Source organism: Callithrix jacchus, chromosome 5 (genome assembly GCF_049354715.1).
Source record: "Callithrix jacchus isolate 240 chromosome 5, calJac240_pri, whole genome shotgun sequence".
In the NCBI taxonomy this organism is placed as follows: domain Eukaryota; kingdom Metazoa; phylum Chordata; class Mammalia; order Primates; family Cebidae; genus Callithrix; species Callithrix jacchus.
The window spans coordinates 4,057,463-4,077,081 of NC_133506.1; the positions used below are offsets into that span (position 1 = coordinate 4,057,463).

The window sequence follows — 19,619 nt, forward strand, 5'->3', positions numbered from 1 at the left end:
AGCGACTCTCCTGCCTCAACCTCCCAAGAAGCTGAAATTGCAGCCATATGCCACCACATCCAACTAATTTTTGTATTTTTCATAGACAGGGTTTCACTATGTTAGCCAGGCTGGTCTTAAACTCCTGGCCTCAAGTGATCCACCTGCCTCAGCCTTCCAAAGTGCTGGGATTACAGGTGTGAGCCACTGCACCGGCACCCTTTAAAGACAGGGTCTTGTTATTTGCTATGTTGCTCAGGCTAGTCTCAAACGCCTGGGCTCAAGCCATCCTCCTGCCTCATCCTCCCAAGTGTTTGGACTACAGGTGCACCTGGTTCAAGAAATCCGCTTTCCTCATCTGTAAAGTGGTGATGGTAATCCCTGCCAGTTGGCCTCCCAGGGCGGGGATGGGGGGAGTCTGTGAGGTCAATGTGGAGGGCCTCACTCTGTGCAGCACGGCTGGGTCAGGATGACTCTCTTGTCCTGTCACCTTCCCCTACGCAGGAGCAGGGCAGGGCTGGGCACCCTCCCCAGCAGAGCTTAGTGACTATCTGCTGACTTCACTGCTTGACTCATTTGAAAGAAACGAGGGCAGAAGATGTCTGAAAGTAGCTCCAGGAACCAGCTTAAAGGTGGGTTGGGCTAGCTTGCGCCTTCACTCAGACTCCACATAAGTGGGGAAGCAGAACCACCTTTATGTCCCAGTAGTTCTCCAGGGGAGCCTTTTATTTTTATTTATTTTTGAGAACAGGGTCTTACTCCGTCCCCCAGGTTGGAGTGCAGTAGCGTGATCTCAGCTCACTGCAATCTCAGCCTCAGCCCCCAGGTTCAAGTGATTCTCCTGCCTCAGCGTCCCAAGTAGCTGGAATTACAGGTACATGCCTCCAGGCCTGGCTAACTTTTGTATTTTTAGTAGAGACAGGGTTTTGCTGTGTTGACCAGGCTGGTCACAAGCTCCTGACCTCAGGTGATCTACCCGCCTCGGCCTCCTGAAGTGCTGGGATTACCGGCATGAGCCACTGCATCTGGACCAGGGGAGCCTTTTAAATACATGGAGGAAATGGGGAAGATATTCTGATTCAGGAGGTTTGGGTTGGGACGTAGGCAATGTTTTTTCTTTCTTTCTTTCTTTTTTTTTTTAGTTTTCCAGGTGAATTGTATAATGGTTGGGTCAGGCTGACACAACCTGAAGCAAATGCTTGACCTCGGCATCGCTAAAAGTGGGACAGACAGTCTGCATCATATGTGTTTGCTGATGCGGTGAATAGGAAGTACCAGCACCACCTAGGAAGTGTTCTTGCCAAAAAATCGAACTTGAATCTAGTCAGGCCTACAGATCTAATGAATAACATTCAGGAATTATGGGGAAGAGAAACATATTAAAAGTGAACTTGATTCTAGTCAAGCCAAATGATTATAGTCAGGACACATGACCCAGTTTCTTCAACAAATATAAGGAGGGAAACATGTGTAGGGTGGGGATGTTTTAAATAAAAAGGGCTTTAAGAGACACATCAGCCATGTCTGATGTGTGGATCTTGTTTGGATCCTGATTCAGGCAAACAACTGTAAAAGACATTTCTGAGGCTGGGCGCAGTGGCTCACACCTGTAATCCCAGCACTTTGGGATGCTGAGGTAGGCGGTCACAAGGTTAGGAGATCAAGACCATCCTGGCCAGCATGGTGAAACCCCATCTCTATTAAAAATACAAAAATTAGCTGGGTGTGGTAGTGTGTGTCTGTAACCCCAGCTACTCGGGAGGCTGAGGTAGGAGAATCCCTTGAACCCAGGAAGCAGAGGTTGCAGTAAGCCAAGATCGTGCTACAGCACTGGGCAACAGAGTAAGACTCTGTCTCAAAAAAAAAGAAAAAAAAGAAAGAAATTTCTGAAGTACTTTGGGAAAGTGAAGTCAAACTGGGTATTAAATTTTTAAAAATTATTGTAAATTTTGTTGGGTTTGATAATGATTGTGTGGTTATGTTAAAAATTAGCCTTTATCTGTTAGAGAAATATACTAAAGTATTTAAATGTGAAATGATATTATGCCTGAGATTTTCTTTAAAATACATCAGCCAAAAAGAGGTGGATAAAATAGGAATGCCACAGTGTTGATAATTGCTGAGGCAGGTGATGGATACCTGGGAGATCATAGAATCATTCTTCCTGCTTTTGCGAGTTTGAAATTTTCCATGATGAGAGTTTAGAAAAAAGAAGTAATCTAGTAAGTTCAAAAAGTTCCCAGGAAACGCCACTCCCTTGCTGACTCTGTGTGGAAATTAAACAAGATAATATATGGATACTCGATAAATTTTGGTTCCTTTCCTCTTGCCCAAAACCTGCCTTCACTGCACCAGCCCAGCCCAGTTCACCAGCCCAGGGTTGATTGCTGTGATCCTGAGCTGCGTCTGGACAGGTCATGCTTGGCTTTCCAGAACAGAGCAGAGTCCTGATTCTTGTCCAAAGAAGACATTAGCCATCTTGCAATTTCTATCAGGATTGGCAGTCTCTCATGAAAGCTGGGATGGGACAGACAGGAGAGGTGCTGGGATCGTGCCTGTCCACAGGTCCCAGGTCCTTCCCACACATACCACCAGCTCTTGGGATTTGGGGGCTGGGTCCAGCAAGTTCTGCAAAAACGAGGAGCAGGTGTGGGAAGTGCACAGCCCCAGTGCTGGGCAGAAGGTGAGGGCAGAGGAGTGGGAGTGTCTTCCCGGTGCCTCCTCTGAACAACCCTTTGAACATTCATTTGTCTCTATCAGGAATAGAACTAAAACCTTATCTGCTAACAGTGCCTGGCACGTAGCAAGGCCTCAAAAATGTTAGTTCTCTTCTTCTCATATCTTATCAGTTAGCACAGACAGCCATTCATTGACACCGATCCAAAAATAAGAATGAGATAAAGAATAAGTACTCAGAGAGCCAGGAAATACATGCAGGACACACGGGAGAGATACCAGGGCAAAGGAAATGGAGTTCGATAGGAAAGAGGACAAAAATCTGCAGAACGAAGAGGACCAAGAACAATTTAACGGGTTCATGACTTTGCCTACGCTGAGCCGTGGCTAAACCACCTTTGCCAAAGGTCTAACCTTTGACGGATAACCCTTCAATGATATGAAGTGTTCTCAATGGGGTGATCCCCAACGGGACACCAAGCATGGCCTCTGAGGACACAAGCTTTGAGAATTTGCTCTCAGCCTGGAGCAGCTGCTGGGCAGGAAAAAAGGATGCCCAGTGTTTCCCAAGTGTGGAACTTCAGCTTAAGTCAGGATCTCTGTGGGAAGAGCCTGGGAATCCACATTTATAGCAAGAACCCCCGCTAGTTCTTATGATCAGGCCAGGCAGGAAAATTCTAGGTATTAAGATGGCATTTCTCATGGTGTTGGAACACCTGCATCAGAAGCCCCTTGGGAATGTATTAGACCAATTGCAGATTCCCGGGCCCTATCCTGGATCCAGAGAGTCAGAATGACAAGATTAGGGTCCTGGAATTCGCATTCTTTTTTTGAGATGGAGTCTCACTCTGTTGCCCAGGCTGGAGTGCAGTGAGCGATCTCTGCTCGGTGCAACCTCTGCCTTCTGGGTTCGAGTGATCCTCCTTCTTAGCCTCCTGAGTAGCTGGGATTGCAGGGGCACACCACCACGCCCAGCTAAGTTTTGTATTTTTAGTAGAGAGAAGGTTTCACCTTGTTGGCCAGGCTCTGACCTCAGGTGACTCGCCTGCCTTGGCCTCCCAAAGTGCTGGCATGAGCCACTATGTCTGGCCTGGAACCTGCATTTTAAAAAATGGTTTCTAGGTGATTCTGGCGTGCCCTACAGTTTGAAATCCATGGAAGCTCAGCATGATGGCAAAGAGCATGGGCTCCGGGGCCACAGTCCCCAGGTTCAAAGCCTTATTTCACCATTCACCAACTATGGGACCTTAGGTAGGTTATTTGATGTCTCTCTATATCTCAGTTTACCTATCTGTAAAATGAACATAACAATATTTACTTATAATAATTTTACATTTTTATATATAATTCTACGTATATTAATGTATAAATGTAATTATATATTACAATATATTTAATAGATATAGTTGCCACACATAATGTGTGGCAAGCACTTGGCACGGGCCTTAGAACACTAGCATACCCACTAATTGTCATCTATTATAATCCAAAAGCCAGACTCCTCTGTCCCTCTTTCCTCCAAACTCCTACTGTGTTTTCTTGGTACCTCTTTCTTGGTACAGCCTTGGGTAGAGTCTGTCTGTGGCAGGGTTACTTATGTGCACACCTACCTCCCCTGCTAGACTGACACTGGACAGCCAGAGGATGGAGATGAATGCCTTTTTTTTTAGATGGAGTTTCAATCTGTCACCCAGGCTAGAGTGCAGTGGCATCATCTCAGCTTACCACAACCTCCACCTCCCAGGTTCAAGTGATTCTCCTGCTTTAGCCTCCCAAGTAGCTGGGATTACAGGCACATGCCACCACGCCTGACTAAATTGTATCATTTTTTAAAACATCAGCTCCCCCTCCTCTTTGTAAGACTTTGTATCATGTTCATTAGAGTTGGAAGAGCCTTAGCAATCACCTAATCCAGCCCCTCACTTTGCAGACGAGGAGACTGAGCGTATCACGACAGCCAACAATTGAACCTGGGGTTGATGCCTGCGCTGCCACCTTTCAGATATGCCATTTGAGCCCCAACTCTTCATCTTAAAAATGGGTATAATAATGTACACTTGCCTACGTACTAAGCAGGTGCCTTGTGAGTAATACTGACGAGGAACTCTTTGGCACCCTGCAAGGTATCATTACTATTGCTGCACGGTGTTGACTCTGCCTCCATAGATGTTCATTGAACCTTAGTGGTGCAGGGCAAATTATCCAAGGATGCCAGAATAATTGCAGGGGCTACTACTCAGCTGCGAGGTTGACAAAGGAGAGAGCCAGTCGTGTTGTTCATAAGATGGCTTTTGGAGCCCTCATCATTCAGGCCAGAGCCTACTACTTTCAGACCCCACTTTCAGCTTTAACGCCTTTTAAACACTTTTTTTTTTTTTTGAGATGGAATTTCACTCTTGTCACCTGGGCTGGAGTGCAATGGTGTGATCTCAGCTCACTGCAACCTCCGCCTCCTGGGTTCAAGCGATTCTCATGCCTCAGCCTCCTTAGTTGCTGGGATTACAGGCACCTGCCACTAGACGCAGCTAATTTTTGTATTTTTAATAGAGACAGGGTTTCATCGTGTTGGTCAGGCTGGTCTAAACTCCTGACCTCAGGTGATCTGCCAGCCTCAACCTCCCAAAGTGCTGGGGTTACAGGTGTGAGCCACTGTGCTTGGCCCCTTTTAACTTTTTCCTTCAGCCTCTGGTCCATTACTGTCTCTTCTTACTCATGGCCTAAACTTACTTTCCTCCTGCCAACTGAACTATCTTCTAAGTGATCTGACTCATCTCCATGGCCCTGGCCCTGGTGGATCGAATGTTGAATATTATCATAAATCACAGTTCCCACCCTCTTATGGTCTTAGTTCTTGGACAAGAGGCTCCAGAAAGCAGGAAGCTCATCTAAGGTGTCCTCCAAGTTCTTTCCCAACAACTGAGCAGCCAAAACTGACCCCTGTCCCCTCATGGCCTTACCGTCATGGTTGGCATTTCCTAGAGTCCATGGCTCATCGGAGTCAAAGTGGGTGTCTCCTCCAATCCCAGGGCCAGGGAAGTAGGCATGGGCCAGGAATCCCCCTTCTCCATCAAATGGGGAGCTGTCGCCATGGAAACCAGAAGCAAAAAATATCATGATGTCTGCCTCCTTCCGGTCGCTTTTGACCTCATGGTATGGCACCTCTTCAAAGGTCAGTGGGGTCACCTTCTGCCACACATCGAAAGCCTGGCGAATAGCTTTCCGCGTGTCCAGCTCACCCACTTTTGGGGTATAGTTGTGAATGCTGGTGAGAGAGGGGAGGATCATTAGGCAAGATCAGAAAGTCAGAGACTAGCAGAGCTAAAATGGGTAATCTGAGACAATGTGGCTCAGTGATCTGATTTTGAACCCTAGAATTCTGCTGAGCTGCCCCAGGGGTTGAAGAAGAGGCTGAGTAGGCAGAGCTCTGAATCCCCACCCTGCCTCAGTCAGATGGCTTTGCTTCATTCAGTGTTTTCCATTTGATCTCCAGCAAAGCTTGTGTTGAATAAAGGATTCCACTCCAGTTTGTTAAGAAAAGCAAATTAGGGCCAGGTGCAGTGGCTCATGCCTGTAATCCCAGCACTTTGGGAGGCCAAGGCTAACAGATCACTTGAGGTCAGGAGTTGGAGACCAGCCTAGCCAACGTGGTGAAACCCTGTCTCTACTAAAAGTACATAAATTAGCCATGCATGGTGGTGTGTACCTATAATCTCAGCTACTCTGGAGGCTAAAACAGGATAACTGCTTGAACTTGGGAGGTGGAGGTTGCAGTGAGCCAAGATTGCACCATTGCACTCCAGCCTAGGTAACAGAGTGAGACTCTGTCTCAAAAAAAAAAGAAAAGAAAAAGAAATAAATTGGTAGACAGAATTTTCTGAATTTTAAGTTTTTTTCTCATACAAAATATGTTCATTTATAAAAATTATAAAAAATATTCACATAATGGAGAGGAGTTTAAGTGAAAAGTCTCTTTAAAAAAATCTTTGGCACTGGCTGAGGATGGTGACTCGTGCCTGTAATCCCCCAACACTTTGGGAGGCTGAGGCTGGCATATCACCTAAGGTCAGGAGTTTGAGACCAGCCGGGCCAACATGGCGAAATCCCATCTCTACTATAAGTACAAAAATTAGCCAGGTATGGTGGCAGGTACCGTAATCCTAGATACTCAGGAGGCTGAGGCAGAAGAATCACTTGAACCTGGGTGGTAGAGTTTGCAGTGAGCCAAGATCGCGCTACTGCACACCAGCCTGGGGGACAAGAGTGAGACTCTGTTTCAAAAAACAAACAAACAAAAAAAACTTTGGCACCAACAACTGCTTGTCTCCCTAGAAGCTGGCTGGTATCTGATTTAATCCATTACAGATTTGGCTATTTAGGGTTACTGTGTTCATATCGGGGCATGGATTATTCTACCGACTCCATGCATAAGGAAACCAAGGCCCAGAGAGGCTGAGTGATAGAAGGTAAGGTCAGTGTTGGGTTAGAACCCAGTGCTTCTTTCTCTTGGTCCACTCTCCCCCTTCAAGAGGCCCAAGAGTCTATTCAGCTTCTAACCCAGATTCTTAAGTTCCCTTCTCTCATCAGATTTCTGCAAAAAAATATCCCTTTCTGTAGGGAGCGCTTGTCAGCAGGAGAGCCCTTAGTTCAACTCTAAGGATCTGTGTCTTAGGTCCTGCCTCTACATCCAAGGGATCCACCTGAGATGACAGGAGAGCCTTGAGAAGTGCCAGCCAGCACCCGCCTGAGCCTTCCCAGTGCCTGGCCCTTGCCCCAGCCCCACTCTGGTGCCTGAGTCTGCTGTGATGGGCTGCATCATCTCTGCTCTTGGGCCACTGGTCTGACTTGGAGAAGAATCCTGCTCTGCCCTTGGTTCCTCCAATCAAGGATGACATGATTACAATTCAGGTCCCAGTTCTTATACTCCTTAAGACACAACTGGAACTCTGTGTTGGGAATCTCAGGTGAAGTCCATCAGGTGGATTTTAGGGTGGGAGGATCCAGATCAGAAGGAATGGGGTTTGGTAGGCAGTCACAAGGAGAATGAATTAAGCCATGGTTTTGTGTGTTTTGTTTTGGAGTCAGAGTCTCACTCTGTCACCCAGGCTGCGGTGCAGTGGCGTGATCACAGCTCATTGTAAGCCATGGTTCTTTATCACAGCTGAAAGTTACTAAACTGTTCGTACCCCACTTTCTGTAACTTAAAAACCACAGGTATCTAAACAGAACACAACTGAGAGCCCCCAGAGCACCAAATAAACCTGAGGTTGGAGTCACAGCATCCTGTGGAAGCACAAGGAGGAGAAAGTCACAGGCTCTCAGCACCTGGTACTGGTGCCCACATGCCTGGCCCTTGGTGTATGTTGTGAGCCTCATCCCCAGGCCTACCTACATTGTGAGCCTTTGAAACTCAGACGAGGAGAAAACAGAGTGAGGGTGGCACCAAAGCCAGGGAGGAAGAGAGGGAGTCCAAGCACCTGTAGGTGATGTGTTTTTGCCTCCACTTCTGTCCAGTCAGGGCATAGCGCTTGTTTCTCCGCCTACGGCTTAAGTGGGGATGATCAGGGACGCCACATCGGGGTTTCTTCATCCACCTGGGCAGAGAGAGGACACACACACATCCATATGCACTGTGGTCACTGAACACTCTAGGAAGGGATTGCATATTCCCCAGCTCCAGTCTGGAAAGCAATGTGCATCCTCAACCTACATTCTGAGACCGTGGCTCAGATGGACCCCAACAGGAACATGATTGAGTGATTTATTCATTAATTCATACGCTCACAATCATATGAGGAAACACAGCTGCATAAAGACTGAGAATCAGAATACATGGGCTTGATAAGTTTCAGCTCCACTGCTAGTCATAGGACCCCCCCAGGAAAGTGACGGAACCACTGTGAGCCTCAGTTTCCTCATCTGCAACATGAGAACTATAGTTCTTGTTCTTAGGTGGTGGTGAGTCTTCAAGGAGGAACTACATGTGAAAATGCTCTGTAAATGCAGTCAGAGCACAGCATGCCTCCAATGACTTCCGGAGCACTCAGAATGAAATTCAGACTCTTTAGCTGGGCACGGTGGCTCACGCCTATAATCCCAGCACTTCGGGAGGCTGAGGTGGGTGGATCACCTGAGGTCAGGAGTTCAAGACCAGCTTGGCCAACATGGTGAAACCCCATCTCTACTAAAAATACAAAAAAAGTTAGCCAGCGGCACTGGCTCACATCTGTAATCCCAGCTACTCAGGAGGCTGAGGCAGGAGAATTGCTTGAACCTGAGAGGTGGAGGTTGCAGTGAGCTGAGATTGAGTCACTGTACTCCAGCCTGGGCAACAGAGTGAGACTCCGTCATCCTGGCCCACAAAGCTCCATGTGATCCAGCCCCTGCATACCTGTCCAAGGACGTCGTTACCCTTTTCCCCTTATATTTTTTGCTCCAGTCATGGCAACCTTCTTGCTGTTCCTTGAACATGCTAAGCCTATTCCCATGCCAGGGTCTTTGCATTGCTGTTCCCTCTACTTGCAACACTCTTCTTTTGCATGTGGTTTGTTTCCTTACTTCATTAAAGTCTCTGCTCAAATATTACCCCTTCAGAGAGGACTTCCTCATCCCCTCTATCTAAAATAGTTTTCCTGTCCCCAGTCCACTGCTATCTGCTTATCCTGCTCAATGTTTCTTCACAGGATTTATCACTCGTGAACTTAGATTATGCATTTGCTTTCTTATTTATTCTTTGTCTCTTTCCCCAAATTCTAAGCTCCATAAGGACAGGAACTTTGCTGGTATCCCCAGGGCTGGCACAGTACCTGACATAGAAGGGGATCAATAATTATTGTCGACTAACTGATGGAATGAATGAATCAGAACTATCCAACAGTAGAAATGGCATAGCATGGAAGACAGCAAATTCTCTTTCACTAGACTTGTTCAAGAAGTGGCTAAACAGGCTGGGTGCAGTGCTCATGCCTATAATCCCAGCACTCTGGGAGGCTGAGGCAGGTGGATCACCTGAGGTCAGGAATTCGAGACCAGCCTGGCCAACATAGTGAAACCCCGTCTCTACTAAAAATACAAAAAATGAGCTGGGTGTGGTGGTGGATGCCTGTAATCCCAGCTACTTGGAAGGCTGAGGCAGGAGAATTGCTTGAACCTTAAAGGCGGAGGTTGCAGTGAGCCAAGATCATGCCATTGCACTCCAGTCTGGGCAACAAAAGTGAAACGGTCTCAGAGAAAAAAAGAAGTGGCTAAACAACTGTGGGATGTGGAACATAATTCTCTGCAGCACTTACATATTATGTTGTGATTTAAAATCTATTGGTCTGTTTCCTCTAATAAATGGTAAATTGAGGACAGAAACTATGTCCTGTTCATCATTATGTCCCCAGAAGGTAGCCCAGTGCCTGAAATTATGTAAATCCTGATATCTGCTTTATAGCAGGTGATGTAGTTTTGATTTGTGTCCCTGCCCCAATCTTCTGTCAAATTGTAATCCCCAGTGTTGGAGGCGGGGCCTGGTGGGAGGTGATTGGTCCATGGGGGCGGACTTCTCCCTTGCTGTTCTTGTGATAGTGAGTTCTCATCAGACCTGGTTGGTCAACAGTGTGTAGCACTTTGCCCTTCTTACTCTTCCTCCTGCCATGTGAAGATGTGCTTGCTTCCCCTTTGCCTTCTGCTATGATTGAAAGTGTCCTGAGGCATCCCCAGCCATGCTTCCTGTAAAGCCTGTGGAACCCTGAGCCAATTAAACTTCTTTTCTTTATAAATTACCCAGTTTCAGGGATTTCCTTTCTTTTCTTTTTTTTTTGTCCAAGAAAGAGTCTTGCTCTGTTGCCCAGGCTGGAGTGTAGTGGTGTGATTTTGGCTCACTGCAACCTCTGCCTCCCCAGTTCAAACAATTCTCCTGCCTCAGCCTCCTGAGTAGTAGGTGGCATTACAGGCACGCAGGACCACCATGCCCAGCTAATTTTTGTATTTTTAGTGGAGACAGGGTTTCACCATGTTGGCCAGGCTGGTCTTGAACACTGAACCTCAGGTGATCCACCCGCCTTCGCCTCCCCGAAATGCTGAGATTACAGGCATGAGCCACTGTGCCCAGCACATTCTTTTAAAACATTTGATTCTTGGCCAGGTGTAGTGGCTCTCGCCTATAATCCTAGCACTTTGGGAAGCTGAGGCAGGCAGATTGCTTGAGCCTAGGAGATCGTGTCCAGTCTGGGTAACATGGCAAAACCCTATCTCTATTAAAAAATGCAAAAAATTAGCCAGGCATGGTGGCATATTCCTGTAGTCTCAGTTACTAGGGAGGCTGAGGTGGGAGGATCACCTGGGCTTGGAAAGTGGAGGCTATGGTGAGCCAAGATCGCACCACTACACTCCAGCCTGGGCGAGCCTTGTGTCAAAAAAAGGAAAAAAGTTTGATTCTCAAAACAACACTGTGAGGTAGCCAGATGAGGGAAAAGATCCACAGATAAATCCAGTACCTTGCAAAACATAGAAATCAACAAGGCAGGACTTGAACTTAGTTGAATGAAAATATGAACTATTAATTAATGCAATTTAACAAAGCCTGGAGCTTTTCTTTTTTTCTGTCAGTGCTTACATAAGGCTGAGCTAGAGGAACTACATACTGTTGAACAAATGAAAGAGTGAATGAATAGATGTGTGACATTACCGAGGGTAGACTCTCCAACATAGTACTTTATTTTTTATGTATTTATTTTTTTGAGATGGAGTCTCACTCTGTTGCCCAGGCTGGAGTGCGGTGGCACGATCTCAGCTCACCACAACCTCCACCTTCCAGGCTTAAGTGATTCTCCTGCCTCAGCCTCCCAAGTAGCTGGAATTACAGGCGTGTGCCACCACGCCCGGCTAATTTTTGTATCTTTAGTAGAGATGGGATTTCACCATGTTGGGCAGGCTGGTCTCGAACTCCTGACATCGTGATTCCCCCACCTTGGCCTCCCAAAGTGCTGGGATTACAGATGTGAGCCACCACATCCGGCCAACAACACAGTACTTTAAATGGCTAATCTAACTTCCTTTCATTAACAGTCCCTGGAAAGAAAACCGAGAACCACCTCTGGCTAAGTTACAGCCGGAAGGCACCTAGGGGAGGAAAAGCAGCCATTGCCCAAGGTCACAGAGCTGGAGCTGCAACTCAGGTCTCTAAATTCTACCCCGAACGCTCCCCAACTCAGGTCTTGGATTAATAAGTGTGATTTGCTTCCTCCTTCCCGTGCTTTCAGAACACAACTCCCCCACCTTCATACAAGGCGGTGTGGGCACAACTGCAAGCAGGAAAGGCCATCCTTTTCCCTCGATCGTTCCTTCTGCCTTCTCCTTTCACTGTCCACCTGCCACTCTCTGAGCACCATCCAACAGGCCTGGGGCTTTTTGGAACAGAGTAAAACCCGAGGCCAGGTGGTGCCGCAGCACTGCCATGATGCCTGCGCAAAGCCCTCAAAATAACCTCCCCTTGGAAAGGCAGCTGGCCTTTAACCAGCCCACTCTGCAGGCCACAGGGCCAAGGAGTCCACGGTATTCACAGCATCACAAGAAGTTCACACTCTTATCATCAGAGAATCCTAGGAATGGGAAATGTTCACACAGAATTTTAGGATCCTAAAAACCAGACTCACCAAGTTTTAAAAGCTTAGATGCTTAAAATAATGGAATCTAGGCTGGGCGTGGTGGCTTCCGCCTGTAATCCTAGCACTCTGGGAGGCCAACGTGGGCGGATCACCTGAGGTCAGGAGTTGGGAGACCAGCCTGGCCAACATGGTGAAAGCCCATTTCTATTAAAAATACAAAAACATTCACCAGGCATAGTGGTGTGTGCCTGTAACCCCAGCCACTTGGAAGGCTGAGGCAGGAAAATTGCTTGAACCCTGGAAACAAAGGTCGCCTCTGATCATGAGATCACGCCACTGACCTACAGCCTGGGAGACAGAGTGAGCCTCCATCTCATAAAAAACAAAAACAAAAAAAGTGGTATCTAAAATTTAGAGCCATAATCCAACGCTCCCCTTTGCAAATGAACACACTGAGACCCAGAGAGATGATTCTGTTCAGGACTGACTTACCTCAAACTGATCCTTGATCCACAACTGGTGCATTTCCTGTTCCTTCCCCCACCAACTCCCCTGCATCCTCACCCAGCCCTGCTAGCTCCTTCCACCTGCCTCAGGCTCCCCTCCCTTCCCATCTCCTTAGGAAACTCCCTCCTGCTCTTTTCCATGCTTTAGTGATGTCAATGGCTCTTCTTAAACAGCTCTCCTAGCTTTCTTAAGCAACTTTAAGCCTGTTCAACTCTCTCCCATCTTAACCAAAAAAGCAAAACTTCATCCTCTCTAGCTGCAACCCATTTATTCCTACCTCCCTGTCAAGGTTCTTGAATGTTTTCCCTCTGCTTGACACTGTTATTCTTCACCTCTGCTTCTCCCCACTTCAGTCTGACTTCATCTCCGCCATTCTGCTGAGGTTAGCAACAACCTTTTTGTCACTGAACCCTGCTGACGACTTTCAGCCACGCTCCTGTTGGACAGCTCTGCAGCAGCTGGCCCCACTGACACCGCACACCGTGTGACCTCATAACATTGCTTCACATCATCATATCAGGCCTCCTCCTCTCCAGCTGCCCCTTTTTGGCTGGCTTTGTGGGGTTCCGTCCCCAGCACCCTGCCCATGAATCTTTATATTCTCCTTGAGTGATTGTGACTATCCTCATGACTTTTTCTACCTCCTAAGTGTTACTACCTCCTAAGTGTCTCCCCAAAACTCGGTGTTTCCTTCTGAGCTCTAGACTGGTGTGGTTAGATGACTGTATTTGTCACTAAATGCTGAGCCTCTGGAGGGCCAGATAACAGGCACATGTAGGCACTCAGCAAATGTTTGGGAAATGGAAAAAGTGGAGCCAATTCACTATCATTGAAGAGTTTTCTGTATCATGTGAGATGTGTGCATTGCAGGGAGCTCCAGAGCATGACCCAAAGAGCCCATCTATAACCCAACCCCTCATTGTCCTGATAAGAAAACGGAGGCCCAGAAGGGTTAAGCAACTTGTCTCCAAGGTCACAGGGCAAGTTAATGGGAGGGCTGGACTCCCATCCCATCCTTCTCACTCACATCGGGAAGGGTACTTTGGGGTTTTCTCTCCCAGGATGGCCCTGCAGGAATGAAAGATAAAGGAGGATGGGCATGGGGTGGACACAGGCCATCATAAATGTGAACCCAAATGTAAGTCCAGGAAGTTCAAAGGCACAATGTCCTACGCAAATCTTACTCGATCGTTGTCTGATCCAACACACCGGTGACTGGGATCCCGTAAAACTGCTGCATAGTGGAGACTGCTGACTGCAAGGCCTTCCCTGAGTGCAACGCAGATGCCCGTGAGTCATAGGGAAGCAGATAGCCATATGACTTTAACCAGTTCTGAAAGACACGTGAGAGAAAAGGATGCATTATGCTGGGAAAGGCTCTGCTCTACTTGGGCAGAGCTGTGCCCTTGAAACCAGGGATCGCTTTACCCCAGTGACCTATGGACTCATGCTCTGAGCTCGTCTTCCTTCACTCCATCCAGAAAGCAGCTTTTGTTGGCTTACTCTCCTGCTAGAAACCTTTCATTGGTTTTCTACTGGCAACAGAATAAAGACTAAATTTGAATTCAGAGTTTTCCCCTGCCCTGCCTCTTTACTCATTTATTCAGTGCTTTCCACTGATATTGGACTAGACACAAAAAAGCACAGCTCAGTTAATTCTGTGATGCAGAGTGGTATTTTGAAAAGGTTGTACCACCCAGAAACCCATTGTGTCTACTGTCAAAGCCTGACAACGAATCATGTTGTAGATATTTATTGGCAGGAGATTATATACAATATTTATTGCTAACTTGCTGTGAAAAGCAAGCCACTATAAAGAAATATAAATAAAACAATGCATGATCTTATTTAAATATAAATAAATGTGTGCATAGAAAAAATATAGAAAGGCACATATAAAAATTAATGTTTATGTGGGAGAATTCCTGAGTTTTAGGAACTACACACTGAAGTATTGAGGCTGACATAAGAGTGCACAATATCTGCAACTTATTCTTTTTTCTTTTTTCATCTGCCCAGGTGACGATTGGCTAGCAAATTATTCTGAAATGGGTTCAGAAATATACGTATATGGCCAGGTGCAGTGGTTCAAGCCTAAAATCTCAGCACTTTGGGAGGCAGAGGCAGGAGGATCACCTGAAGTCAGGAGTTCGAAACCAGCTTGGCCAACGTGATGAAACTCAGTCTCTACTAAAAATACAAAAATTAGTTGGGTGTGGTGGCACATGCCTGCAATTCCAGCTACTTGGGAGGCTGAGGCAGGAGAATTGCTTGAACCCAGAAGACAGAAACTGCAGTGAGCCGAGATCGCACCAGTGCCATCCAGCCTTGGCGACAGAGCAAGGCTCTGTCTTAAAAAAAAAAAAAAAAGAAAAGAAATATACATACCTGTCTCTGAGAGAGAGAGAGACAGATAGAAGAGAGAGAGAAAGTAAGTATAGTTTGATGTTAACATTTGGGGAATTTGGGTGAGGGGCATTCAAGAATTCTTTGTTGGCTGGGTGTGGTGGCTCAGGCCTGTAGTCCCAGTACTTTGAGAGGCTGAGGTGAGAGCATGGCTTGAAGCCAGGAGTTCGAGACCAGCCTGGGCAACATATCAAGATCCCATCTCTACAAAAAAGTTAAACATTATTTGTGCATGCTGGTGTGCACCCATGGTCCTAGCTACTTGGGAGGCTGAGGTGGGAGGATTGCATGAGCCCAGGAGTAAGAGGCTGCAGTGAGCTGTGATCATGCCACTATATTCCAGCTTGGGCGACAGAGTGAGACCTCATCTCTAAAATAAGTAAATAAATATTTAAAGAAATTGTCCTATTCTTGGAAATGTTTCTAAAGTCTGAAATAATGTCAAAACTTTTTTTTTTTAATAAAAAAAGAATTGACTGAGTACCCTTTGGTTATAGTATCATGGGGCACTTGTTTTTTGTGCTTTCCTGTTTTCTACGTTTTATGCATGGAGTAATTTTTTTAAAGAGGAGAAAATCATTAAAAGGGCAAGATAATCTGAAAGAAGCTTGGGTGAAGGAGCTCAAACAAGCAATGACTCTGAAGGATAGCAAGCAAAGATTGTTCCCAGCTGGGCGTGGCAGCTCACACCTGTAATCTCAGCACTTTGGGAGGCCAAGGTAGGTGGATCACTTGAGGTCAGGTGTTTGAGACCAGCCTGACCAACATGGTGAAACCCCGTCTCTACTAAAACACAAAAAAATTAGCCCAGCATGGTGGTAGACACCTATAATCTCAGCTACTTGGGAGGTTGAGGCAGGAGAATCACTTGATCGCAGGAGGCGGAGGTGGCGGTGAGCAAAGATCATGCCATTACACTCCAGCTTGGGCAACAAGAGAGAAACTCCATTTCAAAAAAAAAAAAAAAAAGATTATTCCCACCCAAAAGCATGAGGGGATGGAGACCCAGGGACACAAGAGCACCAGGAAATATCTGTGGCATCAGCTGGAAAATGAGGAAAACATCTGTGCATTTGTTGAGCCCACATGCACTTCCAGGAGCTGCGTGCTGGGCTCGAAGCTAGATAAGCCATCTCCCATCCTCAGAGGGTCGTCCTGAATGCCAAGTAAGCCACTGAAGGGAAAGGAGGCTGCGGAAATGGCATTATTCCCTTCCTAGCTAAAGCTTTTGTTTCATGTGTCTATAGGAACAGGCTAATTATGGATGTGTCTTTTATTATAAGTCAAATGAAACAGTTTTCAGAAGGCAGCAGACCAGAAACTATAAATAAGTTATTTGCTTCACCGAAGGTGACTGTAACATCTTTACTGCCTTGTGATAAAATCCATCTGATGATAAAAACAAAATTGTCAGAATAATAGAGGCTTGAAACGTGCATAACACGGTAACAGCCTTCTGTCTCTCACCGTCGGATCTAAAACATGGCTTTCATTCCAAATGATGGCACAGAATGCCAATACTCGCAGCTCCCTAAATATTGACTCTCTTTCCTGCCTTTGTATCAGTACATGTTTTCCCCTCTGCCTAATATTCTTCTCAGTATGGCAAAAAAATTTTCATACTTTAAAGTTCAGCCCATAAATGACTACCTCTGAAAGACTTTCCTGACTTGTCAGTATCAGTTATTTTCTCCCTTTTCTGTGCTCCCCGAATCCCCTATTATAGATATTATAAGATTGGGCTCAAATCATTACTTTACATATCAGTCTCCTCCAGACTTTAACCTCTTCAAGGGAAGGGGCGGTAGTCCATTGCCCAGGACAGTGCTGGACACAGTAGCTGCTCATTATGTGCATTCAAAAACCATTAACTGAGCACTTACTACCAGCTAGGCATTGTGTAAGGAACACAGAGACTGAAAAGTAAACCCGCAATAAAAATACAATGCTAAAAAGCAGGTGTGCACAGAGTTCTAAGGGAGAACAAAAGAGGGATGTCTTATCCATGGTGGAGGGGGCAGCACAGAGAAAGGGGAACTCCAGGATGGCTTCTAGGTAGAGAAAGCATACAGCATATGCAATTGCATGTGGGAAAGCATGGCACATTCACACATTCTCAGTGGATTTTTTTTTTTTTGAGATGGAGTCTGGCTCTGTTGCCCAGGCTAGAGTGACTGGCTTAATCTCAGCTCACTGCAACCTCCACCCCCACCCCCACACACCCAGGTTCAAGCAGTTCTCCTGCCTCAGCCTTCCTAGTAGCTGGGATTACAGGCTAATTTTTGTATGTATGTATATATAGATTTCGAGACAGAGTCTCGCTCTTGTTGCCCAGGCTGGGATGCAATGGCAAGATCTCAGCTCACTGCAACTTCCACCTCCAAGGTTCAGGCGATTCTTCTGCCCCAGCTTCCTGAGTAGCTGGGATTACAGGCATGTGCCACCATGCCCAGCTAATTTTGTATTTTTAGTAGAGACAGGGTTTCTCCATGATGGTCAGGCTGGTGTTGAACTCCAAACCTCGATGATCCACCCGCCTCGGCCTCCCAAAGTGCTGGGATTACAGGTGTGAGCCACCGTGCCTGGCCATTTGACTCTTGCTTTTTGAAATCTAGCCATCCTGCCCTCCCATGGCTCCCTGGACCAAGGGCCAGTTCTTTGGGTCCTATGGAGGGCAGTTCGTCTTTTCCAGTCAAGTGTACTTTCTCCTGGGTGACATATGGACATGACAGCATCTCTCAGAAGACTGGGAACACTGCAGAGGGCCTGGTGCTGAGTGGATTAGAGAAACGATGGCGAAATGAAATTACATACTCTTCATCCTCTCACTCAACTTTCCTAGGACCAAACACAATTGCTTTCTATTAGGCTTTAGCTTGAGGAAAATGCTTTCTCTCTAGGAGGTTCTCTATACTTTAAGGTATAACAAAAGGAACACTGGATAACCCAATGTGTTTCCCTTTTTGTCTTTCTCCCAGGAACTTTTCAAACAAATTTATAGCTTCTGTGTTGAGCATGGGGATGTTTGGAAGTAACCATTACTTCTTTCATCCTTCAGACCAAGTTATGTTTCTTTCTTAAAAGACTTATGTAAAGATATTATGGGTTTAAAATTTTTTTTATTTTTCTTCTTTATTTTCTTTTGAGACAGAGTCTCACCCTGTTACCCAGGCAGGCGTGCAGTGGTGTGATCTCAGCTCACTGCCAGCTCTGCCTCCCGATTCCAGTGATTCTCCTGTCTCAGCCACCCGAGTAGCTGGGATTATAGGCATGTGCCACAAAGCCTGGATAATTTTTGTATTTTTAGTAAGGACGGGGTTTTACCATGCTGGCCAGGCTGGTCTTGAAGTCCTGACCTCAGGAGATCTGCCTGCCCCACCCTCCCTAAGTGCTGGACTAACAGGCGTAAAACATTATGTTTTAATCTGTAAGCTGCCTCTAGTCATCCCTAAAAGAGGTGTGGTACAAATCTAAAATACATTCAATGCCTCCCTATCTGCCAGCGGACTCTATTAGTTCTCTAAAAATGTGACTAAGATGAATTATGGCAATTGTAAAATAGCTGGAGACCTCTGAACACATTCCTACTGACAAGCCAGTCAGTCAACGGAGTATTTTTTGAGCATCTACCTCGAAGCTAACATGGGGTTTAAAAATTCTCATTCTGCTTATGGTAGGAGGTAGGGAACAGGGGGCCTTCGGCATAAGCCCACTCTAGCATTCCAGTGCTCCAGGGAATTAAAAGTAGTTCCTCCTAAGTAAAGAGCTGGCAACCTGGTTTATGCAGCTCCTTTTCTGGGATACTCAAGCAAGGAGCATCTCACAACCCGTTGGGATCCATTATGAACATGACAGAGTCTATCCTGGCAACATCAGGAGTTAGGATCTCCGGACTCAGGTCATATAGGCAAACGACTGGGTCAGGACTAAACACTGGAATAGATCAGACACATGGTGGGGGGGGCCAGTGTTAGTGTATTCTCTAAAATTCTCTAGGTTCTCTGGGGACAATCCTCAGAGCCCAGGGGCAGACGCCTAGGAGGGGAAATGGGGTGGGGGCAGTCACATGACAGCATCTAAACCAGGGAACAGGGCATGAGATCGGACTGGTAGTGTGTGCGTGTGCGTGTGCGTGTGTGTGCACGCGTGCGTGTGTGTATTAGAGAGTAGGAGGCTAAGGAATATGGATTGAGGCTCAGACAATTCAATTCATGCTGCTTAATCCTGTCTCTGCCACTCACCTGCTCTGCAACCCAGACAATCTTCTGCCTTCTCTGGGCAGAACTCTGAGGCTACAGCGAGTGTTCTACACTCTGGTCATAGCAACCCCAAAGCACTCTCTGACCTTTCTCAGTTCCTGGCTGTTTCTGCTGCCTCCAAAGCCCATTTTCTTTATGCATATTAGCAAACTCCTACTCATCCTTCAAGGTCTAGCTCAAATACCACCTCCTTTGCTAAACCTTC

General features: G+C 46.4%; 1 protein-coding gene across 2 annotated transcripts in view; it reads right to left on the reverse strand.

Annotated features, from left to right (window-relative positions):
* Positions 1-19,619, reverse strand: part of MMP24 (matrix metallopeptidase 24) — a 51,322-nt gene that overhangs the window by 16,412 nt on the left and 15,291 nt on the right. For both annotated transcript variants that reach the window (XM_035298011.3, XM_035298012.3), the window contains exons 2-4: positions 13,934-14,082; positions 8,130-8,246; positions 5,613-5,917 (exon numbers count right to left, since the gene is read on the reverse strand). In XM_035298011.3, coding sequence (XP_035153902.3) covers positions 5,613-5,917; positions 8,130-8,246; positions 13,934-14,082 — 571 coding nt within the window. The remainder of the gene's footprint in view (positions 1-5,612; positions 5,918-8,129; positions 8,247-13,933; positions 14,083-19,619) is intronic.